Source organism: Carassius carassius, chromosome 8 (genome assembly GCF_963082965.1).
Source record: "Carassius carassius chromosome 8, fCarCar2.1, whole genome shotgun sequence".
In the NCBI taxonomy this organism is placed as follows: domain Eukaryota; kingdom Metazoa; phylum Chordata; class Actinopteri; order Cypriniformes; family Cyprinidae; genus Carassius; species Carassius carassius.
This window is the reverse complement of record NC_081762.1, coordinates 23737790-23765730: the sequence shown is the minus strand read 5'-3', so window position 1 is coordinate 23765730 and position 27941 is coordinate 23737790. Positions and strand designations below refer to the sequence as shown.

The 27941-nt window shown below is 39.4% G+C and overlaps 2 protein-coding genes across 2 annotated transcripts in view; one reads left to right on the top strand and one right to left on the bottom strand.

Moving 5' to 3' along the window:
- jarid2b (jumonji and AT-rich interaction domain containing 2b) overlaps positions 1 to 27941 on the top strand; it is a 115704-nt gene that overhangs the window by 3705 nt on the left and 84058 nt on the right. The window lies entirely within an intron of this gene.
- LOC132144767 (zinc finger BED domain-containing protein 4-like) lies at positions 1944 to 3349 on the bottom strand. The gene is made up of 2 exons (XM_059555337.1): positions 2774 to 3349; positions 1944 to 2650 (listed from the first exon to the last, which is right to left on the bottom strand). Exons 1-2 carry the CDS (start codon positions 3197 to 3199, stop codon positions 2210 to 2212), a joined length of 867 nt encoding a protein of 288 aa, XP_059411320.1. The 5' UTR covers positions 3200 to 3349; the 3' UTR covers positions 1944 to 2209.

The window sequence follows — 27941 nt, the reverse complement described above, 5'->3', positions numbered from 1 at the left end:
CGAGGCTCTGCATGTGTGCGTGTGAGAGATTTTATGTTTGTGTTTGAGCGCCTGCCGCTAGCACCATTGCGCTTCATTTTACCTTGTGTTTTTAAATGCAAATGCCCCCCCTCCCACACACACATTCTGACATGGCAGAATTCATGGATCATACCCCAAAAGGCCAGCTGATTTAAAAGGGCTGAGTTAATTTTGAGACTTTGTTAGTCTAGTTCTTCTAGAAACATCATTCTCTTAATTATCCTAGAATGTTCTGTTGCTTAATTAAAAATTGTACAGAATCTGAATGTAGAGTTTCTGTAATTGATTCTGTTATGGTCCTGTTTATTACTGTCTTGCATACTAGGAAAATGAATAAACAAACTCCTACCTATTTGTAATATTTTTAATTAACTGTATGATTAGTCATTTCAAAACGTTTTACAAAACTACATTTCAACAGCGAAATGCCAGGTCAATTGGGCAAAGCTGGCATGAGTGGGTGTTTATTAATTCTGTATCTATTCTTAAAAATTTTCACAAGGAAATTTTCTTGCTATAGTCCTCTGATACGATGTTTCACCTCACGACATCTTTATGAGAATCTGTCCTGGTGCAGTAACAGATAAGTGTTGCCTTTCTCCTTTATGACTGTTGTGTCACTGGCTTGGTGCATTATGCAATGTGACCTTTTGCATATCGACCTTTACAATCATATGTGATCCAGCCTTTGCAAGTGTCGAGCTCCTTGGTCAATGTGTGTCTGCTTGCACAGGACTCACGCCCACATCAGCAAACATGCACTGACGGTTACGTATGCGGATGTGCCCACGTAATGCAAGAAATTTGCTCCGCTTATATAAAAACTGATGCAGCAGTTCTAGATAAGTGGTACGTGCTCAGAAAGAATGTTCTCCCTCCCTGCCTTTCATTTCTCTGTCCTGTACTTTGTATTATGATGAGATAAGGGGGCAAAGTATTAGATGTAGTCTTTCTCGTTCAGTGTGGTTTAGCGAGTTGCGGTGGTGGATGGTGTAAATCACGCACTGGAGAGGCTTAGATGTTCATGGAAGACTCTATCAGCAGAACTCTAACAGCCGCACCAACGTGGCTTTGGTCCATGTCTCCTGACTTGATGTATTGTTTTGGGTCAAAAATGTGATGCGTTGGTATACTTTCGGGCCTTGGCTTGAGGTCTCATACAAGGCAGCTGTCAGTTTTCAGGTTAAGGTGGGCGTACACTGTGCAAGTTCGGACACTTGGGAGGTCGTGAGCCATTGTACTAAGTACAGGGCTGTTTCGAATGCCATTTTTTGAGCTTCGAAGCTTAGGTGGCAATCAATATCGAATATTCGAAGCTTCGGTGGGTGGGGCTAAATATATAATAATAGTGTCGGTTTGCATTTGTATCATCTTTCACGACTTCACGTTTCACTCTTCGGCATCGTAAATGTGTTGCGGCAGACCCAGTGGAGTGCAGTGTTGCATTTGGTGCAATATGATCAGGTGGCACACATTCTTTAAATATTAATAAACATTTAATAATCTTTTAAATAGAACAGTTTCCGGTACGCATTACACGGGCAGGTTTATGCTCCGAAAACGGACAGTGCACAAGTGATACAAAACACAAAGTCTGTTGAGAGCAAGAACTTTAATAAGGTATTAATAACGAACATTTCTTTAAAACAAATGAATCCCAAAACAGAAATTAAATTAGTAACACACAGTGATTTCAACGAACTGTAATAAATAAAGAACACGGTAGCATGCTTATAAACAGTTGAATAAGAATAAATGAATTGTTTTTAAAATGACACAAAATGTAATATCTATTACAATTAGTTTTATTCTATATAAGGGATTTATTTTGTCTTATTCTGACTTTTTGTTAATTTAAATCTTTAAAATGCGCGATGCTTTTATTGAAAGCATGTTGCGGTGTTTTTTTTAATTTATTATTATTAGCCTGCAGTTCGTTGAACTACATTCATTTATTATTCGTAAATGTAATAATTACTGACACCGTAACGGGTTGGCTATTTAAATTTAAAGTAATTGTAATAAATTTTATTCACTCCCTTATATAGAATAAACTGTAATAGGTTAAATAGAACAAGGTAATGTTAGCCTAGCTAGACAGCTCACATTTCAATGACAAAAATATTTAGGCTCTTTCAAACACTTATATAAATCGCAACCCAGTGGTTGGAAACTATTGTGAAACTACCTATACTCGTTTCATGTTGTGTGCGAGGAAGATGAGTTTGTCCACATTTTCTGGTAAAAGGGAACTTCGGGTCTTGTTGACGATGTAGCCAGCTTTTGAGAAAATGCGCTCTGATGGAGTTGAAGTGGCCGGAACGCAAAGAAGGTGTTTGGCTGCAAATGCCAGTTTAGGGTAGCGGTCACTGTTTTGCTTCCACCATGCCAGTGGGCCCGACTGTAATTTAGTAGCATCTCTCAAATACTGCTCCATCTCTGTCTTTGCGCTGTCTCCGCGTTCTTCTTCCTCTTCGTCATCAGCCTGCATCAGCATTGAAATCTCCTGCTGTTTTTTTTTGGCGGGTGGTGGTGGCGCATCCGTCTCCTCTTCTCCGTGGCTTGCTGACAGCTCTTCTCCCTTGCGAACGATCTGTTGCTGATGCAGATGTTCAGCTAGTCTGACAACCTAAACAAATAGCATTTTCTTAGTCTAATCTATGCGTAGCGCACACAATAATCTTAGTGGCATAATCACAATACATTTTAATTATTTACTATTATATAGTAGTAATAAAAATATAAGTCTAACCTCAATGTATACCAGGTCCTTCTTCTCATCCTCAAGGAATTTAAGGTGCTTAAATCTCACGTCTAGTGCTGAAGAAAGGAGATAGATGCTGGTGGGTTCCAAATTTAACAGTTCCCATCTGCTGTCGATCTCCTTGACAAGGGTATTCTTCATTTCTCTGATGGCAGGGCTGTCATCCTCTTCTGGTGACAGGTGGCGTTTCTTCAGGTTAAAGAGCATTGGCACTGTTGCCGACAACGACAAGTTTGCCTCCTGTGATAGTAGTTCTGTGAGTGTGAGCAGGGGCCCAAGTAATTCTGATGTCTCTTGTGCCAGTTTCCACTGGTCTCCTGTCAAGTCAAGGGTGCGATTTCCTTTCTTAGTGATGCTGGGATCTGACAAAACAGCTGTCACTGGCCATCGCTGCTCCACCAGTCGGTTAAGCATTTCATACGTAGAGTTCCAACGAGTAGCAACATCTTGAATGAGTTTGTGTTGTACAACGTTCTGCTGCGTTTGTTTCTCTTTCAAAGCAGCTGTAGCCTTGGCACTTTTTTTGAAGTGCCCTACGAGATTCCTGGCAGCTGAAACTGTGCGACGGATTCGGTCCAGTTTCAGAGCTTCATTTATGCATAGTTGCAGCGTGTGTCCTGAGCAGCAGACCCCTTGAACGGTTCCCCATTTCTCCGGTTCTTTATTCAGCGTCTCGGTGCACAGCTTCATATTGCTGGCATTGTCGTGAACAACGGCTATTCGCTTGTAATTTGGAATTGCGAATGCATCTGCCGCGTCTCCAAGCTGTTGTGCAATGTTGACTCCTGTATGGCTTGACTCAAATGCTTTGGTTTCCAAAACGAAGGCAGAGAGTTCCCACTCCTGAGTTATAAAGTGACAGGTGACAGCCATATACGCCTCCATACTCACGGAAGTCCAGATGTCCGTTGTGAAACTTAAGGCCGTAGCTTTTTCAACGAGAGCATAAATTTGGCCTCGCAGATCGCTGTATTTAAGAGACAGGGTGTTTGAAATACTGGAACGGTTTGGGACAGTGTAGTCTGGCTCCATTATCTTCATTAATTTTCTGAAGCCTTCGCCTTCAACTACATTAACGGGCCTCATATCCATAGCGACAAACTCCACTATGGCATCTGTTATCTCTCTCTTTCTTTTCTCTGTTAACGGTTTTCGGAATTGCAGGATCTGCTGTGAAGTTTTGGGTTTTGTTGAGCATGTTGATGGCTGCGATACCTGTGGATGTACCTATAAACAAATTATTATTAGCCTGTGCTGCTGTATGTTTTTAAATAGTGTCGTATTTGCAATTAGCCTATTTATCATAGCAAATTAAGCGCATAAAAGCAGTTTTTTTTTTTGTTTGTTTTTTTTTTGCCGCGTGCTACTTACAGAACTCAGGTGATTTTTCAAACTTGTGGTGCTGTTGTGGTAGGCCAGTTTCAAATCGCATATTTGACACACTGCCTTTGTCTTGTCATCCTCACTTAATTTAAAGTGCTCCCAAACAGCTGAGGTCTTGGGCATTTTGTACCTATTCAGTATGAGATGAAATAAATCACTACGTTCGCCAACGGGCGGTTCAAGCATGAGTGAGAATGAGTCCGCGACGGAAGTCACGTGTTGAAAAAAAAAAAAAAGAATATTCGAATCTCAAAACTGAAAATCGAATGCCACCCCACCGAACGAATATTCGAATATTCGATTATTCTAGTACAGCCCTATTGTACTTGTTGTGAATCAATGATAATCTTGCCAAGTCAGTTGTTAAATGGCATTACTGTACGGCGACCAAGTGGCATTTGCATGAGCTTTTGCACTAAACACAGAAATATAGAGGTTTCAATTGTTATAGCTTTGTATAGAAAAATAAAAACAATAAAAAGATGAGTGTGCAAATGATTTGGTGAACAGCAAAAAGCAGCACAATCATTCGTAAAAAAAAAAAACAACCAACCATGCATGTGTATGATATAGGGGTTGCCTAGTAGTAGAGTTAATCATATATACGTAGATCTAGCCTATGTGAGGTGATTGTGTATGGTTCGAAAATAGAGGAGAGCCTACACACTTGTTACAATCAGGCCAGCTTTCTGAATTTTTTAAACATATCTTAGAAATATCGGGAGCTCGGGAAGTGCTTGTAAGGTGCTAGGCTTGTGATTTCTCCGACATGATGTGAGCTGCGACCATAAGAGCAACAACAATTTCCACGCAATTTCTCCCAATGGGAAAAGAAACACTTGCAAGCTCCTACGATGGAAACATCTCATTGTGTACGCCTGCCGTTACTGAAAGTGCAGTCACAATAGTGAAAAACTTGTCAGTAGTGTAGCGATGTATGGGGGCAAACCTCACACAGAATTTGCTGTCAAACAGCTTTTTGCTAGTCAACGTAGTGAATCTGTATTCAAATTGAAAGCACTGCAAAATCTTCATGGGGAAATCTTAGACAATTGGATTCCTATTGAAATAACTATATTTTGACAAAAACTGTTTTACAGTGGTACACGTGACCACACCGTAAAGGTAATAATGAAATTCACCACAGGTCAGCACAATTTCAGAACATTTCCTGGAATCTGCTAAAGTGGGTTTTTTCACCATAATAGAACATTTGTTACAAAGTGTTTCTTTAATGCTGCAGTAAACCACTTAGTTTGGACTGTGTCTAGATTTCAGATTTAGGGTTTGGTCTAGCTCTGGACCTCTAGGGGGTAGAACTAGATATTTTTGAAGAGCAGAAGTTAAAATGGGATTACTGTACAATTGTATCCACCATTTTTCCATCTGACCAAAGGTGTACCTGAAGTGTTGAAATGAATATCTCTTGCCATAGAGGAAATTGTACTAGTGAGTTCCTCAGGTTCAGTGGACCAGTATTCTTTAGTGTTGGTCGTTTGTATTAGATCCTAATACCTGGGTAATGCCAGAATTGGTACATTGAGGACGTACAATGATTTGTTCCCCTTTGAAGTTGTATTTCCAGACACGCTTTCTCAGTTCCTTTGTGTTCTGTCTTGCTTGCACTTGGCTCAAGGCAGGGTAACCTCACTGATGTTGTCATGAATGCTGACATGTGTCCAAGACGTGGCAGCAACAGGCAGAACCCTTGGCAGGGTACTTCCCTTTCACAACTGTGTTCCCCTCCATGACGCTGACAGACCGTTCTGTTCTCTAGAGGTGTTTTTGTCTTTTTCTCTGTCTGCTTGTATGAATCATTGTGCCATTAGTCTTTGTAATTGCAGTATATTATCCGATATTTTCCGAATGCGCTGATCAGGTGCAGACTGGAATCGACAGTGTGTTGTGAAAGGAGCCATATTGAAAACATTTACTGTAATGTGGAAGTGGCTTATACCGTAATCATTTCAGGCTTTTAAAGATCAGCCTCTGTGGTTTTCGTATGTATGTGTGAGTGTAAGCGAAAGCGATTGAGAGCGCTTTTAGATGGAAGAACTCCCCCTTAGAGCGATGTAATGGAAGTGTCTTTGGGTACGCTAACCCTCCTGCCAGAACATTTGTAATTCAGTGCTGCGTCTCTCATTAGCCGGCGAGATGCGTGCCACTGGGAGCCATGTGGCTGCTTTTGTGCAAGTTCAGCTGCTTGAGGAGAGGCCAGTGGGGCCTCTCATAGGCCTGACACTGGGGTTAGTCATTTTGTTTAGTGTCGAGGACCCTAGCAAGACATGCAGTCATGTAATGTTTGACTTGTCATGACAGAGAGTGTGCCTTATCCTGCACAGCGCTACTATTTTAGACCAAGGGCTATCAGATCTGTGCATCTGAGGTGTTGTTCGGCAGAGCATCTTCTTGTATTGTTGTGAAGACACCAGTACAGTGGAAACCACTGCTGAACTATTTACACTGTGTGCGTTCAGCTTTGTATACAGCATTAATCATTTGTTTTGTGGCCTGTCTGGATTGTCAGACCGCCGTGCTTGATGCTGCTTGATGTTCAGCCTGGTGGTTTCTTTTGGTTGGTTTTTCAATAGTGGCAAAGGAAACTCTGGAAATGCTCTCCTGCAGCCAAAGTTTTACTTCTGTGAATTCATCCTCCTCATCTCCACATCAGTGTGACTGAGCTATATATGGCTTGCTAATGGTACAGATCACAGGAAATTACAGAAAACAGATTGTGATTGAAGTTGTACTCTTTTTGATATGGGTGCTGTGATGGGTTTTATACTGAACGGTAATTATTTACACTGTGTAGAAGATAGATACTATTTACAGAGTAAATAGTGTAGTTAATGTTTGTACCCAAGTGTAAATAGCAATAAATGGCATCTTGATTACACTAAGTGCCAGTACTGATGAATGCTAGTCACACAACATTACAATAAAAATATGCTTTTTATGCCAAAAAATTAATTTGGGAGTGACTATTGAAAATAGCTTTTTGCATATATATTGTTATATTCTTGTTAATTGTAAACAAATGGGCTATAATTGCAAATAAACTGCAAACTATTTACCAGTTTCACCATTTTTTCCAATCCTGTTTTAGGATTCTAAAATTATTATCCTTACACTTTCAGACAAAATGTGAAAAAAATGTATCTTTAGGGTGTACAAACATTCATAGTAGTACCTTAAGGGTACAAATAGCAACTCTAAGGTGCTAAAATGCACCTTTTAGGGTACATGGTACAAAATTGACCCTACAGGATACACCTATTTTCTCTCTTTCTGACAAAGTATTAATTTAGGAAACAATTTAACATTTGTAAACTTAAATTTTCTTTCTGTGGTTTATTTATTTATTTAATTTTTTTATGGCAAATGAAAAATGGCATTAATCTTAATTTGCTACGTGTGTGCTTCCTTGATTTGTTTATTTATTTTTTCACCCATATAATGGGGCAGTGGAAAAAGACATTATATCCCACCTTGCTATAAACTACAAATTTTTGGAATTGCATGTTCCTTTTGAATGAATGTAGTGGTGAATGTTTCAAAGAAACACATAATCACCTTTTTCCGGTTTTATTTCTCTAAGTATGATAGCACCTACATTGTCTTTAAACATAAGCTGACCCTCATGGCAAGGATCTCCGGTGTCTAACTCCATTTTAGTCGCTGAAAGGCAAACCTGTCCATGGATTAAATGACAGTCTCTTGTTTAACCCACAAAACCTTTTGACAGTCAAGGACAAATCTGACAGGATCCAGATAATATAATTAAATCCAGTTCCAGATAGAGTTACAGCAGTGGTGACTAATGGTGCTGTTAGCTCTGTAAAGTGATCTGAATTTAAATCACTTTTTACACCACAATAAGCTCATCAAAGCCATCGGTTCCAGTCCTCTTGTCAAGCGGCTGTATGCAACATTATAGCATTTACAAGCAACTTTCCCAATCCTCACAATTATTGTCAGGTTGAAAATGAGCTTCTCTAAATGAGCTACTCACTGTTAATTCAAGAAAGAAGTTTCAAATTAATTAACACCAAACAAACAATCACTTTGGAAGTAAATACAATTGAAAGTATAATTTAACATCTCCATAGTGACTAAAAAACAGTGTCTTGAAAAAAAAAAAAAGATCATTGATCACACATGCACTATGCCATCAGAGGGGCCTAGCCACTATGTTTCCATAGTAACTACTCTGTTGCCAGAACACAGCGTCTCTCTGCCGTTTTTTTTTTTTTGCCACTTGAGTGTCTGAAAATAGTGGTGCTCAGCAGACGCTGAGAACTCATAATGAGCTCTGGCTGCTCCGGGGGAGACCGAACAAGCATCTTAACTGCTCACTCATGAATCAGATATTCTCAACAAGTCCACAAGTGTGTTTTTTTTTCACCATGTGAACAAAGCAAAATGTTCATTGCCAGAAAAGCCCAGGAGCTCCACTGACCAGAATGACTGAGGTTTGTTTTAATGAAGCCCATTTGCACACAAATGCACACGTGTATGTTAACGCTAAATGCTAGTGTGCATATTGCCATCTGTTTTTATGCAGGTACTCAACAGTGAGGCTGGGCTGATATTGATTCCGCTGCTGATAAGTGATGCTTTAGTCCAAACTCGTGGTTAATGGCAGCGTCTGTTAGTTGCTTGTCTGTTGGCAGACGTGAGCTGCAAGCGCCTTCGGTCTTCCTGCCATCCCATTTTTATCATCTCTCGGCTGCTCAGCTGGTCTCTGAGAGCGCTACTAGAATCAGCGTTGCTCTCATTGGATTTGTATGCACATGTCGAACTCTGTAGCTCTTTGAGTTTAACTCGGACTCTTTGAGTTTGAAGGCCATTGCTGCTTCAATCAGGATATGAATAACAGTAGTTGAGAGGGGCAAAAAAACAGACTTAAAGGAAAGTTCACAAACTCCTTTTTATTGCCTGATAGTTAATAAGGTAGTTGTTAAGTATTGTGTAGGATTATGGATGCAGAATATGGTCATGCAGAATATCTGCTTTATAAGCACTTATAAATAGCCAATATGATAGTAATATGCATGCTAATAAGCAACTGGTTAATAGTGAGAATTGGTCGCTATACTAAAGTATTACTGTTTTGTTTGTTTAAATGTCTTTAAGGTTATAAAAAAATGACTGCGCATATCATGCCAAAAAGTGAAATTGGTTGTATTAGATGAACCTCAACCCAAAACAGTAATTGTAGGAAAGTTAACCCCATTAAAAAAACTCAGGCGGACTGGCAGGAGCCAAGGTGAAGTTTGCTCGCAGATGTGCTGACAGATTTATGAGCAAACGTTTATAAAAGTATGCCACTCCTGACACTGTAAATTCAGTAATATTGAGTGACAGCATCGTGTTTCCAGTAAACGTGTTTTAATGTACACACACAAGGTAGAATTTACAGATTTAGTCGGCCGTTTATTTCAACTACTGTAATTTAGCTGGAATTAATGCTTGTCGCAATTTCTTGCAAATATTTCACTGAAGCGTCAAATTAGTCATAGTCTCGTATTTAGTGTCTGTTGAGGGCCAGAGATTCTCCGCTGGCTTCTTCCTGTGGAAAGTCTCAGTGACAGGCGAGGAGAAAAAGATCGACTGTTTTTATGCCTCCTCATTCATGCACAGATGTGGGAAATCACCATGTTTTTGCCTTTGAAAATTTCAAGTCAGTAGCTATTTGTTAGAATTGAAATGAAGGATGTAAATGCTCAGTTTTCATAGTTTTGTTTTTGCATTTTACTGAAAACCAAGTAACGTGAAATCTCCCCCTCCATGCCATGAATCATATATTCACAGAATGCAAGAGAACTTTGAATTTATTTAGTGCTTTTTTTCCCCTCCCACCTGTCAGGAAGCTTTCTTTCATATCACGCGTAATAATTCTTCACATACCCTGAATGCTCTACTAGCCTACTTTCCAGCTCACTGTTTTTTTTTTTTACTTTATTCTTTTTTTCCATTTTCTTGCGTTAGCTGCCCTTTTCAGTGCCTCCCTGCTGACAGGCTGGTAAGGGAATCATCTGTGAGAAAGTAACAGCAATCCATGAGGTGAAAATCATTTCTTAATTGCTGCGATTTGGGCAGTGACCTGCTTGTGAGAATGGGTTTAGATTTTTTTGATCCGAAAAACGCCCTGAGCAAGCTTCGAACACCTGGCTGCCTGTCTGAGACACCCACAGCCTAATCGGGCCTAAAAAAGCTGGTTTGGTAGGAGGACAACAGCGGATGCTTTGTTTGGCTGTAACGTGTGTGTGTGTGTGTGTGCGCTAATGGGAGGCTTGCACATTATGATCTATTTTCCTCTCAGACCTGTATGGATTTTTTGCTCTGCGGTGTGATAATTAATGGCTAATGTGTAGAATATAGTTTCACACTTTTCCATTAATTTAACTCGCCTTAATGGCACATACATGTTCAAAACAGGCTCACAGTAACCAGTCACAATTTCAAATGATTTATTATAGCTATTTCTCATTTTTTTACTCCTCTTTGTATTTATGTCGTTTTTATTGTTTTGTGTGGTTTTAAATGACATCTGGCCATTTGACTTCACATGTTTGCTGTAGTGTGAAAAGTTTGGGGTTGGTGTATGTAAAAGTGTTAATGTTAATAATTTTATTCAGCAAGGACACAATACAATTTATCAGAGTAGCAGTGACATTTATCATGTAGCAAAATATTAAAAAAAAATTTTTTTTAAATGTTCTTTGGAACTTTCTTTGGAACAAAATGTTTCTGGAACACCAACATATATTGTATTGTTTTCTGTGAGACTGAAGTTTGGAAAATGCTAAACTCAAAATTGAGATGGATGAATGCAGTCAAAGAGAGCTCGTATTTTTTTTTTTTTTTTTGCATGCTACTCTATTTCTATTTCGGTGTGGTGTAGAGAAAGCAGGTCTTGCGCAGTGCCGGTCTGTGGTCACCAGGCCGCTCTGCTCTTGTCAACTGTCACTTTCTGCTGTGGTTGCATCATTCAGCACTGGAGTAACTGGTAATCTTATCTCACTGTCAGTTCGCCTTACTCTCTGCCTGCCTTCTGAGCTCCCGTTAACCCCTCGAACCTCAAGCTGCCGCCAATCTGTCACTTCCCCTCCATCTTGCGAAAAAAGATTGAGAAGGTGAACACCCGTTGAACTCCCATATCTGACCTTATTAGTCTTTGACAGACTCTGCACTAAAAAATCCAGCTCTGCTGCACTGACTCACAATCCTGATTGTACGTGTTTTATAATGCTTATTAAAGCAGTTAACCACGAGGGGCTGTGCATTAACAGTGATTTTACTAGGGTATTGTTAGGCAAACATGGTGCTTTACTGTGGTAAAATCATTGTAATGAATGGCCTTGAATGGCTTATTGCTTTCCTATAGTAATGACAATAAAATGGCGGGGGAAATGCATTTAATACTACCACTACTACTAATAAGCAAAATAAAACTTAGTTTTATTATCTTTTTAATTTTTTTACTTTTTTATTAAAAGTATCTTGCCTATGTTGGCTTATGCTGGTTTTATCTGTTTTGTCAGATCCTATGTCCTGTAAATCAGATAAACCTGATTAAACCAGTTAAGACCAGCAAAATAAAAGCTTTTCTCTTTGTTTGTTTGTTTTTTTGTTTGGCTTAAATTTGCAAGATAACCGGTGGACTTGCGATATTAGCAAAGCAATGACTTGAGCCCCCCCCCCCCTTTTTTATAAAATGCTATTATTATTTTATTTATTTTTTGCATGTTTTTATTTTAAGAAACATCCAAAAAAAAAACCTACCTGTCTGTGGTTTATTTTTTATTGTACAGATGCTTTTTACAATCCTTAAAATAAAGGTGGTCAACTAATAGCAGGCCAGTTAATCGCTAGTGGTTTGTCAGCCACGGAGCAGTGGCACTGAAATCCTGTAGAGGAGCAGCCCTTCCAAACCTGGGATCAGTTTTCAGACTAACTCTTTCTGGCTGTGTATTATCCTGCCAGATTGTCTTCTTCCTCCAACTAATGCACTGTAATATGATGTAATGTAATAATGTTGTATCTGCACAACTGGTCATCTTTCTCCGCCTGTTTTCAGTATGAACGCTGCAGTTGGCTCACGTCTGCAGTGTCTTTTTTCACGAGCTTCTCCCTTGATGTTGTGTAACGTGTGCAGTGTGTAAACCGTCAACCCCTCTCACAGGGAAAAGACCGTAAATCAACCAGGCACTGTGGTGACACAATGGTCACAATGGCTGAATCTTTCATGCTTGACGAAGTGCCTGAAAAGCGCTAATCATATTTGTGCTGAGCGTTCACGTTATCACAGTTACTGGAAAAGTGGTGGGCAGCTACCTTTGAATCTAGTTGACCTTTTTGTGGGTGTTTACCATGCAGGAGTAAAGCATTATTTGGTCACCTTCTTGTCATCTCAAACCTGCATGCCAATGGGGTCCAATGCAGTTTGAAAATATATTTTTCTTTCACAGAAGAAAATCATATAGGTTTGCGATGACATCAAGGTGAGTCAGAGCAGTTTCATTATAGGTAATGCAATTCCTTTAGTCATGTGATTCCTTGAGTTATTTCATCAATCCAAATATCATCTGGTCTCAAGTAGCACAACTTGAGGTAACATTCATTTCTGAGGTACTAATGGTTCAAAATGAGTTATGCACTAAAGTTTTAGTGCATAACTCACCAAGTATGAGCAATGATAATAGTGATTTATGTATTTTTAACTATACCTGGTGATTATTCTTTTGAACATTTCCCACAGATTTGAAGTTTGACTAGTTGAGTGGATTCCTGCTCATATACTGTGTCCATGTGCTGTTCCTTTGTCAGGAGACCAGATCAATACAGTAAGGATGACACACTGAAGCTCTATTTTGAAGAAAAGTCATAAAGTCGTCCTTCAGTGTATTTTTACTGATGGCTAAATTGAGGCCTATAGCAGAAGAAAATAGAGTGTGGAGGTTTTGAGGTTTTTACTTGACAGGTTCTTCTGGGAGATGACTGGCACACTTTCAAAACCTGCTTGTTTTTCGTCTGTCAGGGAACGATTGGACAGGTTGCACTAATTCTTGTTGTTTTCCCATGACTTCTCCAACAAAGGAAGTTGTAATGCTAAAATAAGAAGCAATCTGGTGGGTTTACGTGGTGGTATCTGCATTGGCAGGTGGGGCAGCTTAACTGTCAGGTCAACCGTGCATGACTGTCTAGAGACATCCTGTAACATGAGAGCTTCAATCATGCTGGCGTTCTAACGGCTGACGTCCAGTTAGTATCAGCTGTAGCTGTTATGATGGAAACTACCGTGGTTAACATCATGGACATTGAACGCTATCAGTTTGCAGGCGTCATTGGTAAGGACAAGAAATCAATTCCCAGGACAGATTTTATTAATGGGTTAGAAAGTACCTGGATTTTGATGGTTGTTTTGAACTTTATTGCTTTTTATTACTTGTGTCCTTGTGGTGTATTTTATTTATGCTTGAGAATATTTTTTGGGCTTCTGACACCTTTTTTATAGGAACAGTGAGAATAGGAAAGAAAATGGCAAGAGGAGAACAGGATCAGGAGATGATGCAAACTGGATTTGAACTTCCATTGAGCACTGTGGCCAAATGCATTGGTGCACATGCTTCAACCACTGCTGATGGCATAATTGTAGTTTTTCTTAAAGGAAACATTAGCATGTCTAACTATTAAGGCCACAAAATGCCACACCAGCTTTTCTTTAATTTCCCCGAACAGGAAAACCAAAATGGGTTTCTTGGCCTAAGTGAGTTTTTTTTTTTTTTTTTTTTTTTTTTCTTTTTTTCTTACTCCTAACATGACTGTAAGGTCATGCTCTGAGAGACCCATTCAAGGTGCCTCCGAAAAAATCAGAAGCACTGATGCACAGCTATGCCATAAACCATTTCCTGAGCAAAAGAAAAACAAAATGTGTGGGGAAGAGTGCGTGTTACGGACATGCCGGGTTGAATTCAAGTACAAGGATCCACATTATAAAGGAATGATTTGTGTACACGAATGCAGATAGTTGTTGCCTGTAGTCAGAGCTGAATTTAAGATGGCCTCTGAAGGCTCTCTTCCTGTCAGGCTGCTGTTAACACCTCTCCCCTGCTCATAGGGGGCGCGGGGGGGTTCTTTGTTGCAGATCACCAAGAGAAAAAGAAATAGTGGAAGGAGAATACAGAGCCTGAAGCGATAACAGTCATGATGACAGACCCATCACTCCACCCAAACCTACATTTCTGGAGAATGATCAGCTTGTGTCCAACACCGTGGAAGTAATATTTTTCCATTTTCAGATCTCTGTTCATTTACTAGGGATATGAAAAAAGACATATTCTCAAAACTGACTGGTCAGTGGGTTGTCTGATTGACTAGTCGACTACAACCAGTACAATTAGGCAGGTCCGGGTTTCATTTGACTCCGATAGGATGCCGTTAATATAAGATTTAAAACTGTCTAGATATGCCACAGAAGGGAACAGGCAGCAGGGGTCTTGAGGTACTTAAACAATTATTTTCAAACTTACATTTCTTTAAAGGAGATTCAATTAGTAAATTCAAATTTCTGAAAAAGAAACTAGGTTGACTAGTTGACTTCACTAATCAACTACTTGGTTGTTGGATGACCAGTCATTTCTATAACATATAGAACTTTCAAACTCCTTTTTATCATTCAAGTGTCTTAAGTAGTGTTGTCAAAAGACCTGGTACTTCGGTACCAAGTCGGTACTAAAAAAATGTAAATGTGACGGTACCAGGTTTCTTTAAGTACCGGTAGTACCGAGGTCCCGTTCAAACCCGGTTCAGTGCTATGATTTTCGCAAAGCAGAAAACGATGCCGGAATCTCAAAATCCAGTCATGAAAATGAAACTTACATGTTAATATGCACAGTCATGGAATTTGTCAAAGTTAGCATACATTAATCAAATCAAATCTCCATATGGACCAGTATCTGTAAATGTTAAGCCGCAAAAGTTGTTTGAAATATGAATCCGTGTTCTGCGCGTCTCTGTGTGAATTAATGAATGGCAGAGACGTGCGGGTTTGTTTACTACATAGACTGAAGCTCATGACGCTTGCATTAATTTCAGCATCTGAGCTTCAGAGTTCTCTCTCCATCAAGCGATCTTTTCAGTTTCTCACACATGCAAAAGAGAGAGAGAGCGAAAGTCTTACCACGCTGAATCGACACGCTATATGTAAACTATTCTTTATTGTCTTTTCCTGTAATGGAGTTAATTTAGAATTATTCATATTCATTTTTGAACAAGCAGAAGACATACCGGTTTCTCTGGTAGTGGGCGGAGCTAATGCGCAAATGGCAATTTCATTGGCTGGCGCTGATTTAGTACCGTCCCTGTTTTGATTTCAGCAAATCAGTTTGACCGAACGCAGACAACGTGATTAATATTCATGAACCCAGCAGCTCATCAATTCATAGTGCATTGTATATACATTAGTATGATAGTAGAATTAGTAGTAGTATTATCTTTTAATAATAATTAATATGATCTATTACTATTTTTTTTACAGAAACCCTCAATGACCAAAAATATCTTAAGCATCACCACCAGTCTTAAGTTCAGTTAAAATGACAAATATGCATTCATTAGGCCTAAAAGTTAATTTTTACATAAAGGCATTGTGCTAGAAATATTACTATTATTTAGTAAAATGTATGTGATACTGCTACTACTGTTGAAAAAATTTATAAAACTTTATTTTTTAAAGAAATAAATCACAATATTTCTTCCATGTTTTAATTTTATTAGCAAATCCCCTTTATTTACCAAAAATAAAATGTTTAAATTTCATAAATTAAAAGACAAATTAAATTTGTGTGAAACTTGTTTACTGTTTTTCATAATTATATAACTTGTAGAAAAACTTTAAACACAATTGTAAATAAGTATAAAGGATGGCATTGGTTTTATTTTTATTGCTAAAAAGTTTTTTTTTTTTAATTAGCGTATTTTTGTGTTTTGCTTTGGTCCTGAAATTGGTACCGAGAACCGTGGATTTTCACTGGTATCGGTACCGAATACTGAAATTTTGTTACCGTGACAACACTAGTCTTAAGGGTCATGAGAAGAGATTCAGGGCTTGTTAATTTGTTAACCAAGCACGAGAAACGTGTTTTTCTTCATGCATAAACCAGCCTGACCTCCCACGGCTGCTGCTACATTAGCCAGACGGCCAGGAGGCTGCGAGCGTGTGTGTTATTTGAGTGTGTGCATCTGAAGCCATTTATTCTGAGTCCTTCTGTCTCCCGTGTGTAAATTTTTGTCGCCACACGGCTGGTTACCTCCTGTGTGTAAACATAAAGCTCAGAGAGGTTAAGAAGAAGAGTCGCTGTGTCTCCTGCGCAGGGAAAGAGTTAACTACTCGCGCAGCAGTGAGAGAGAGAGAGCGTGCAAGTGAGCAAATGAATGGCTGTGAAAGCGAGCAGCATGCTGCTGTTGTTAGGGTGTGGGAGGGGGAGAGTGGTAGGCAGAACTATGAAGATGCCTGGCCAAGTCTGTGGTCGCTTGCTGTCTCTCTAGGGCCTCTGATTGGCTGGCACTATGGTAGGAGAACAAAGTACTTTTGATGGGTACACTGCACGTCCCTGGGTCTAATGGGACTCTTGGGGGGGGGGGGGGGGGCATTGTCCTGCCTTTAGCCAGCTGAAGAAGAAGCTGTGGCATTTGCACACATGGGCAGTCTTAAAAATGCTACCATTTTTATGTATACAATGCAAAGTATGCAAAGAACCAGAGTGTCCTATTGAAAATATTTTATCCCACCCTTTAAATGCACTTGACTTGACTTTCCATTTCTAATATGGCTAATGATCTAGAAACAATGTCAGCTGTGTGTTTGTTTTTTGTTTTTTTTAGGTCAGTTTTATTACATCATTAGATGAATTATGAACAATACTCACATTTTAGAGATGATGAATGTACAAGTGACCACAATACGGCTGTTTGAAAAGTTTATTAGCCAGATGTGAGCACTTTAAAAATAACTGGCAGTATTCTGTATATTCTGTGTGGAATGTCAGTATGTTTATTTATACAATAATTGTTTAATGCACAGGTGTTCAATCCAAGAAGACAGTGTTTTGGCCCAGAGGCCTTAATTTTTACAATTAAAATAAATCTCCCTCTTAGCATGTACTGTTCTGTATTTGACAAGTCAGTCAAGAATCTTTGATGCTGTGCCATATTCAGCATCTTATTTTCGTTGAGCTGAATGCCACAGCAAACTTTGAAATTCCTGCCAATTCTCATTTAGCAAATTTGCATGTTTGTTGCCCTCACTGTTAGCGACTTAAAAATCAATTTAGCTTTCTTGCTTTGTCTTTTTTTTTTCTTTTGACTCTCAGCACTTTTCCCCCAAGCCAAACCATCTGCCATTGTTGAAAATTTCTTTAAACAGCCATAAACACTGTTCATTCACTTCATTTGACTCCAATAAAAACTGTGATAAATAAATGCTCCCAAATCAAAGGCTCCGTGTGTGTAGAGAGTAAGTGAGTGACACTTTTACACATACAGAAAGCTTGATGTTACAATTCGCTTTCATAGAAAAATGACAGACACATATTTACCTATTGAAGGAGGGACCAGTGTCATATCTAGAGACTTGAAGGTAAGATCTTTTGACCTGATTGAAGTAAACTCCTATTATCACCACCTATAATATCTTAATAACCACTTGGCAGCATGTGAAATAAAAGCAAGGGTCACTCATGTTTTTAGCAGAAAATATGCAAATGTAGCTTCACCACAATTCTGAAGTCATTTCTTAGTAGTTGCAAGTGTTCATACCTCATCTTATTCTGATTTTTCTCTTTTTTCGCTGTCATGACCCCACATTATACTTTTAAAAGGAGAGAGTGGGTGATGATAAATTCTGAGCATTGATGATCTGTGTTTTCCCCCTCCCTCTGTTTACAAATGGCTTCTCTGTTACAGTAACCGTCTCCTCTCAGCGAAAGTGTCTGAGTCACCTGCACCTGAATAAAATCTCTGCTTAACCTGGATATTTAAATTCAGCATGGCGTTAGTAGCTGCGATTTGTCTGTAATTTGGGAGAAACAACCAAATGCTTTCTGCAGAACCCTCCCCCCTCTTTGTTATATTGAAATGTCATTGTGCCTTACTTCATTGTTATCACTGATTCACGATTCTGAGCTTGTTTCAAATGTTAATCAGATCACCTAACCTTCACTGAAATGCATGCCAGCCCATTTACACCCCCTACAGTACTCCAGAAAAGAGGATATTCTGTAAAAAGGTTGTTTTTAATCAGCTCTGTTAAGGTTGACTCGGCAAAAATTAGTCTGTGGTTCATTGTAAATTTGTACTGTACCTCACCTTAGGTGGTGAGTGTATGTGGAGTGAAGGGTACTCATATTTAAAGTTAGCGTTCTGTTAGCTACACCAAGGAAATGGGGTTTCCCTCTGTGCTTCCCTGCCAGTGGCATTTACCAGGAAGTGAGTGTTGTCTGTTCTGAGATCAGTTTCATTTTGACTCGTACGGATTGTAAATATATGCAGGTCACAGGTGAAAAGTTGTGCAGAAATCAGTTTTGTGTTGAGTAAGCTGAAGCTCAGAAATATGAGTTTCCATTTTGTTTTTGATGACCAAAACAAAACTCATTTTCACACCACATACACCAGGATTCAGGTGTCTTCATTGTAGTATGTGTGTCTTTAGTGAATCACAGTTTCGTTGAACCATCTAATGAGTTTCTGTTCATGTATAAAATTAAATGGCAGCAATTGAATGTGTTAGCATAAAATGTTAGAAATTAGCACAATGCCAACTGTAAGGCTTACTGGGTGTTTTTAAAGCATTTTACTCCGATTTTGTAAAAAAAAATTTGGTTACTGTTACTTTTCACCATGGATGATTGTGGGTGGTATGTGAAGTTTCAAAACCTCTCACGGAAGCTGTCATTGCCACTGTGTATTAGCGGATTAAAAAGTACACTTACACGTGTTTAGGTGGAAGTGAGTAGGAGTAAACATGATGAAAGGCTCTTGCACCCAGCTGAATCGCGGAATAAAATCACCACCGCTTCCTGGCGTTTCATTGATTTTCTAGGAGGCCCACGTTGGAGGAAATATCTAAATGGATCTCAGTGTGCGTAATGCAGTTTCCGACCAAGGTTGGGTAAACTTTTGGTTTTGTGCTAAGGCTTTTTTAACCTTCTTGTTTGAGTCATTACATTTAGAATATGATGCCTTTTGGGGAAAAAAATCTTTATGATATAGTGTTTTGCATTCACATCTGTAGTTTTTTGTTATTCTGCTAGAAGCCTCCGACCCTGGGATGATCAGAAGTAATGCTATCATGTTCTGTCCAAATCCAGCTGTTGTAAAGGATGTTGGTTATCGTCCCCTTGCTGCCTTAAACGCCACTCTCTTTTCCCACAATCCCCCTCGTACCTTGGCCAGCTCCCTCCCACTCAGGCTTCAGAGGTTCAGCCAGTGGTGACGCCGCATCCGTCTACCCCCCACATCCCCATCATTCTTTTCTTTTAACGTCCTTGCAGAATGGGAGCATTTGTGTCAAGTTTCTCCCTCAATCATGTGTGGGTGACTGGCTCTTACAATGGGAACACTGTAGGCTCGGTTCCCAGCAGAGAACTCAGTAGTTCCTCCCGCTGAAGGAGGGAGAGATTTGGATGGGAAGGCTGGCTGATACGTGTTATCCGTTCCTCCCCCGGCTTGGCCTGCTGAATAGTGCAGTGTCTTTGGTGAGAATGCTGGGCTGTTTCGCCATTCCGGTGGTCTGGTGCATTACAGGACTTTTCTCCTCATGCACTAGTCTAAGACCCTTGCATCTTCTTATGCTTGAGCCCTTAAAATTGAGCCACGAGTTGTGACTTGTTAAAATCTTTACAGAAAGCTTTTGTTGATATGTAGTGAGAAAAAAAAAACTGTTCGAGGGTTGGGACTTTGAGGCTTCGGAACATCAGGGGAACAGCTAGGGAGTACTATAAATACTTCTCTGAGAGCTGTGTGTGCAAGCCAACCATGTGACCAGCATATCTGGACATCTGAAATCCCAGACTGTGTCCTCTAGTTCCTGTAAGACAGAGGCAGAGATCAATGAATGTTCTCAAAATAACAGACGTTTGGTCCAGGTCTGTACACTTGGTTACTGCTCTGTAACACAGACTGTATGGTATCCCATCCCATTGTGAAAATTGGTGTTTGAAGAGAAGAAACTATGGTTCAGCCCTTTACCGTGCTTCCTGTGAAAGCCTGTTGAAGCCAAATCAAAAGCTTCAGAACAAAAGAAGCATCCATGATAACATACAACTTCTCTATAAACTCTTGCCATGTCTAATAACAGTTAAAAGTGAACAGACTTGGTGACATCAGCTGAAAACAAAAGTTATTTCAGTGGAGGTGCAATTGATTATTTGCAGAAATAAAGAAATGTGCATTAAAGTAAACGGGATAAATTTTGATGTCATGATGGCTTATAGGCAGGTACAGCTGACCCTCAGAAGCAGTGGAGGAAAGCCGGCTCCTGTTACTTTATTTAGTAGGGTAATAGAGCTCTCGTGCTCAGTTTACCTCAACACAGAAGACTGTCTGGTGGTGTGAGATGTGTTTTAATGTACATGTGTGGGGGAGGGATAGTGTGAGAGAATAGCTTGTGAGAAAATAATCCAATTATTCAAGACACTACAGTGATGGAGTATCGCACCTCCAGTGTTATTGTCAGTTTACTGAGCTGGTCACAAATTGTTCAGTGTTCCTTTTAATGGTATTTGATGCTAGTCAGTGTTCAAAGGCTACGTCTGGCTTTAGGAATGTCTGGAATGAGTTTAGAGTGTGTCAGGGTAACCTCAAGAATTTCTTGAGATTCTATCTTTGACCTCTTGAATGATTTTAAAATAGCTTCCTTGAGCCCCCTTATTGGCACATACAGTAAGGAGAGAGAGAAAAAATTACTTAACATAATTACAGACGACTTAATAGCCTGTCTTGATCGTGAGACTTGAGTTTAATGTTCAAGTCTGAAAGGTTTGTGTGCAGAAAAGGCACGTGTGGTGGATGAATAGCCTAGGGCTGTGCAAAAAATTGAATGCGATTTACATGCGCATCCCGTCAGTAAAGGCGCTCCTGTGATTAGAAGTACATCTCCAGCACGTGCGTTCAGATCAGGGTTGCCAGGTTTTCAAAACAAATCCTGCCCACTTGCTTCTCAAAACTAGCCCAATCACGTTTCCAGTAGGTTCGCCGATAAAAATTGCGTCCCGGGGTTAAAATACACGTTTTTTTTTTGCATGGTTGCCTTGGTAAAATTCACATTTTAGGGGCTAAACATCACGTTATTGGTATTGGGGTCGCTTCAACCCGCGGACATGAAAAACAACCGTGGGCTCGCTCCTGTGATTAGAAGTACATCTCCAGCACGTGCGTTCAGATCAGGGTTGCCAGGTTTTCAAAACAAATCCTGCCCACTTGTTTCTCAAAACTAGCCCAATCACGTTTCCAGGAGGTTCGCCGATAAAAATTGCGTCCCGGGGTTAAAATACACGTTTTTTTTTTGCATGGTTGCCTTGGTAAAATTCACATTTTAGGGGCTAAACATCACGTTATTGGTATTGGGGTCGCTTCAACCCGCGGACATGAAAAACAACCGTGGGCTTGGCATCACTGGTACAGGTGGAGCGGCATTTACTACACAGAGCCATAGTCCACCGACAAGCTAAACAAAATCGCTTTCAAAATCGACAAAGAATCGCCTCCGATTTTTACATTGATTTTGTGTGGATTTTCTGTGAACTACGGCTCTGTGTAGTAAAGACCAACCAGTGTTGTCAAGTCTGCGATTGTTTTTCATGTCCGCAGGTCGAAGCAACCCCAATACAAATAACGTGATGTTTAGCCCCTAAAACGCAAATTTTACAAAGGGAACCCGGCCAAAATAATTTTATTTTATCACCCGGAACGAAACGCATTGGGATAGTTTTGAGAAGTAATTGGGCAGGTTTTGTTTTGAAAACCTGGCAATCCTGATCTGAACACACATGCTGGAGATATACTACTAATCACAGCATTCAATTTTTTTCACAGCTCTAGAATAGCCTAAATGAAATGTCTTTTTTACCTGAGGCTTCAGTTTATCACTGGTGCTTTGACCACGAGATTACACCTTTCTGTAGGAATGAAGTATTTAAACCTAGAAGGATAAAATTCTGTAAACTGATTCGTAATCAGCATTCCCTGTTAACAGATTCCGATCGGCACCTTTACTGACACGTTTTTGGCTGCTTGGAGATAAGGCCAGTATTTGGAGTCCAGTTCCAACTACAAATGCTTTTGTGAGCATTCTAATAAGCATCCTTCTTAATCATAAAGTGTCCACACAATGCTCCGTTTGAGATAGGGCAAAAATATTTCCTGACTGGCAGTTCCTTAGTTGCATGTGCAATATGGGTGATAATTACCAGTTGTGAGTCATGACTTTGCTTTTTCGAAATTATAGATGTTTCTCAAACAAAGTACCTGCTCAGTTAGTGTCTTATGTCTGTACTTGTTAGCAAAATGGTGAATATTCTTTTACAGATGTTGGACCTTCTTATTTATTTCTATGAAATCAACTGGAGGATGTTTTCCTGTGCATTCAGACACTAAACTTTCGCTACTGTCCCTTGACTCATCACAAAAAGTGTTTTTTTTTCACGTCCACTACAGTATTGACTCATTAGTAGATTAGAAATGACTTTGTGTGATGTGGTTCAGGGTTTGAGGCTATGACTTCATTACTGCTAGTGTCTCCACTTGTTTATAAGGGGAAGTCTGCACGAAGCAACCGAGTAGACCTCCCGTACACCATCCCTGGGTGGCTTGGTCCGAGGTAGTGGTGGAACTTGAGTAAGGGTGACTGAGACGAAGACATTTTGGTGGACATAATTATAGAGTTTGGAAAAGGACTGAGGTGCCCAGTCAGACAGTGGGACTAATCGGACAAAAGCCTGGTAAATCTTGAATGAGGAACTGTGCCATGCCAGCACCATACTGGTCATGTGGATCTTTAATGACTGAGTGAACAGATTCAATCCACCCAAGGCCACCCGGAGACAGCGTTCCACTTAATCACAGTCATTTATTTACCCACCCCACAGGAAAAAGCCCCCTGTGATGAGTGAATGTATATTTAAGCCCACACAGTGCTTTCAACATGCCAGCTTCACACAGTAGCGGTGCAGTAAGGCATAGCTGTGGGTTAACCGGTGGGCTTGGGTTCAGTGAAAAGTGAACAGAGGATTATTTGAGCTCAGATGTATTTTAAAATGTGCATCCTGTGCATCTTCAGCCAAACTGAAGGAAAGGTACTTGTCCAAGATGCTTCCTCCATGAGAAAAGCCGCTTTGGATGTTTTCTGGAAATGGGCAAGCTTAGAAACGTTTAGACTGGCACTTGATAGTGGAGAGCAAGTACTGTATAAGGGTATGGACAAGTTCTGGTTGGCATTGTCCACAGTTCTCCCAAATTCTACATTCATGCATTTCGCAAATGCTTTTATCTAAATGTATATGTCTTATCAGTTCTTGCCTTCCTTGGGAATGGAATATATGACCTTGGCATTGCCAGTGACATGCTCTACTATTTTAGTTACAGGAACTGATTCTTACCCTCTCTTTCCTTCTCTCTCCAATCCTTTCCTTATTCATCCTTGTTCTCCTTTATTCTCCGATCGCCAATATTCTAAGTTCTCATCTATTCTTCTATAGTATCCATTGTTCTACTTTATACTTTCATGCTCTTTCTCCTTCTTCTTTTATCTTGTGGTTATCCATTATCTTCCTTGTTCTCCTTCGTTCTACTGTCATGTCTTTTTATTTCTTCCATGGCCCTTACTGTCAGGTCCAGCCGAAGACCACAAAAGTCTTTGTAACGTGAGAGAGTGGTGAGAACTGAAATGTTTTAAGAGTTCTGCACATTATTTCTGTGTGTGGTTAACCGTTCCCTCAAACCTCACTATTTCTTCTTCTGAATGTCTGCAGATGATGGGGATTTTGACAGAAGGCAAAAAGAACAACTTGCACTTGTAACCTGCACCCCTCTTTGAATCGGCTACTCTTAATATCATTAGAATAACCTCGCAGGATGATGTCCATTCAGGTGTCTGTGCATTTGAGATAGAGGATAACCCTTGAATTACCATAAAGTGACCTTGTGGAGTTTAAACTGATGAGATCTGTGAGGATGGACATCATTGTAAACTGGGACAACATGAACTAAGTGACATTAACCGGTTATACAAACACATTAATAGCCACAGTTGTCACCCTTTACCACACAAGTAATTCTTCTAAGTGTGTATGCACAGAAATTCTGTCTTTATAAGGCCCGTGTGAGTGTGTTTGTTAAGGGTGAGTGGATCTAATGGATTGGGCCATTGCTCACTCCTCTGAGGACTTCTCTCCCTCCATTAGACACTCACTGGATTGAGGCTTCTAGAGCATCTGCGTTTTACTGATAGAGCTAGATATTTTTTCTAAGGACTGGTTTAGAGTCTGTGTCTATCATTGGTTTAGATTAGGGCTGGGGCTGGTCTGAGAACAATGGCATGGCCTATTCTTCAACTATTCATGAGTGAAATGGAGTTGAGGAGGGTTTTTAGCCCAACGCACAGATGAAATGTTTAATATTTTATGGCTGTTTGGCAGAATTTGGTGAATTTAATGGGTGTCTTAAGGTATGTTTGTGTGAGAGACACTGAGAGAGTGTGTTTATGTAATGTAGGCCAGTAAGAGCGGAAGTGGTCTGTGCCAGCACATATAATCTGAGGTATCAGATGGTTCTATAATTCACAATACTGCCGATATTCTGATGTAGCCTCATTTCGTCTGGCTGCGCATCAGGAACACTGCTGCCTGTTTCGGCTTGCCTGGAAGGTCTCACATACACACTCTCTTTGCATGTCTGTATGTACACATCCTGGCAACCTCATACCAGACTGCCTTTTAATGTGTGTGTGTCATTGAGAACACACCCTGCCCATATCTTTGTGTGAAATCAAAGCAGAGTTTCCAAACAGAAGCAGAGAACATAATTACAGGCTTTCTTTTATCTTAATGGCGTTGTAGCTGTATTTCTTTTGAACTGGTTTTGTTTCTGTGAGATTATTGGCAGTTTAGAAGGGGTGGATTGAGTTTCAGCAGGTTTGTGTGATCCTGTTTGTATTCTGAAGATTTTCTCTGATGCCTGTCTTGTGAGACACTGATGACAAATTGAGCAAAAGAAAATTAGTGTTTGACTTTTCATAGTTCTATACTAATGTGTTTTTAATTGTGTGTGTGTGTCCTTTAATGATATAAAACACACTGGAGCATTCTGTGAAATCAGTGCTTTACTATCTGTTATGTTCATTTTTAGCAAAGTCTGCAATAAGAGAAACAGAAGCTAACTGTTGGTAATGCTTCACAGGTCTTTTTTATCATAAACCGTATTAGACTTGTTCACTTTTTTTTGTATTACACATATGCAGTTATGGCATTAGCATAGTCTGGCAAATCCTCACCCCTTTTGAAATCGGTAAATAACAGTATTCTCTGACATAAACTTGATTAAACAGCCAAACCCTTCTGCTTTTACATTAGCATTAGCAGAACATCCAGTCATTTACACATTTAATCCACTTTGTTTCTCAGTCTCATGTGTTGTTTCACTATCTTGCACCTCAGGTCATGTGTAGAGGTTCGTATGAGATGTGGCTGTTGTTGATTCAAGATGATCGAGTATCGAGTGGCACGAGACAGAATGGGACGTGTCTGCGCACCTTAATCAGCTGACATTAGCACTACTGTTCCCGCCAGCTCAGCTGGGATATAAAAAATAATCGATGCCAGATTATTTGCGGTGACCTTCCTGGCTTAAGGGACAGACTTTAATCCTGTTCCTGTATCAGCGTCATTGATCAGCTATGCCCAGCTATAGCACTGACCATAGAGGTGTTTCTTGGTTAGCGAGTGGCACAGGCCAGCATGCCGAAGCTTTGATTTTGTGGGGAAAAGGTTGCCAGGTGCTCTGCAGAGTAACTGTGCAGCTATTTTAAGAGGCTTTGATTAGGCTACAGTGACTCTGTGTACCAGAGAAGATGTGTTCTAGCCTGACCTCCTTCTCCCTGTCCTTTTTATTTTCTCATTTATTATCTTGTATTGTCTCCACTCTAGCGGTTTAATGTTTTTGCTATGACTTATGGTTCTTCCTGAATTCTAAGCATTTTTCTCTCACCTCAGCTTTTTTCTTCGCTGCGTCTCATGGTTTTCTCTCTAGATTTTCTGCATTCTCACCTTAATAAAGTATTGACTTATTTCAAGGCCACCTCTCTCTCTCTCTCTCTCTCTCTCTCTCTCTCTCTCTCTCTCTCTCTCTCTCTCTCTCTCTCTCTCTCTCTCTCTCTCTCTCTCTCTCTCTCTCTCTCTCTCTCTAAATCTTGTGATCATTTACTACTAACCTATTGTTTTTAAATCCTAATGCTGTTTTCTTTTTCCTGTGGAACTCAAAAGGTTCAGAAGAATCTCTGCGCAGCTCCAAATAACTCCTTTACATCTTTTGCTCTTTATACAAAGTCTTCTAAGCCACACTACAGCTTTATGGGCTAAGGAGGGCTAAAAAAGCACTTTGCTCATTTCAGTTTAGACCAGACAAACAGTGAAAATGGAACTGTTAATGACTAATACATAATTTAGTTATTGATCTAACTGTATAATGCAATATATTAATAATTGGCCTTATTGTGGCTTTAATGTACATTTACACTACCGTTCAAAGTTTAGAGTCTGTATGATTTTCTTAATGTTTTTGGAAGTCTCTTATGTTCACCAAGGCTGCATTTGAACAAAAATACAGTACAAATTGTATTATTATGGAATATATCATTACAATTGAACACTTCTAGCTGCCTACTTCCAGTCTTCAGTGTCACATGATCCTACAGAAATCATTCTAATATGCTAATGTGCTGCTCAAGAAGCATTTTTTTATTAGCAGTGTTAAAAATGGTTATGCTGCTTAATGTTTTTGCATAAACCATGATAATTTGTCTTAGAAACATATAAACATTTTGTTTAAATAATACAAATAATTTCTTGCAGACTCTACACTTTTGAACAGTAGTGTAAATTCATATTTATAAAAGGTTTTTAAGTATTTAGGGTCTTATGTCCTTATTTTCAGAATAGACCATCTTTCCCTCATATTGGTTTATTTCTTCAGTCGAATAAACCACTTTACAATTTGGATTTGAATGAAGTGATCATTTTTTGGATTTGAATGATGTGATCATTTTCTTTCAACCTCCTATATGTAGCCTCTCATATAATTGAATTACAAATTGAAATGTATCATGTGGCAGATTCTCCTTGGAGCTATTTATATATATATATATATATATATATATATATATATATATATATATATATATATATATATATATATATATATATATATATATATATACACACAGTACAGACCAAAAGTTTGGAAACATTACTATTTTTAATGTTTTTGAAAGACGTTTCTTCTGCTCATCAAGCCTGCATTTATTTGATCAAAAATACAGAAGAAATGTAATATTCTGATATATTATTACAATTTAAAATAATTGTTTTTAAATTTATTATACTTTAAATTATCATTTATTTCTGTGATGAAAACTGAATTTTTAGGATCATTATCACATGATTCTTTAGAAATCATTCTAATATGATGATTCATTATCAAAGTTGGAAACAGTTCGGCT

Excerpts from the sequence above, each read along its gene's own strand:
- LOC132144767 (XM_059555337.1), bottom strand. The coding sequence starts at position 3,199 with ATGCTTAACCGACTGGTGGAGCAGCGATGGCCAGTGACAGCTGTTTTG. Across the intron at positions 2,651-2,773 it reads AGGACCTGGTATACATTGAG|GTTGTCAGACTAGCTGAACA; the intron begins GTTAGACTTATA and ends CTATTTGTTTAG.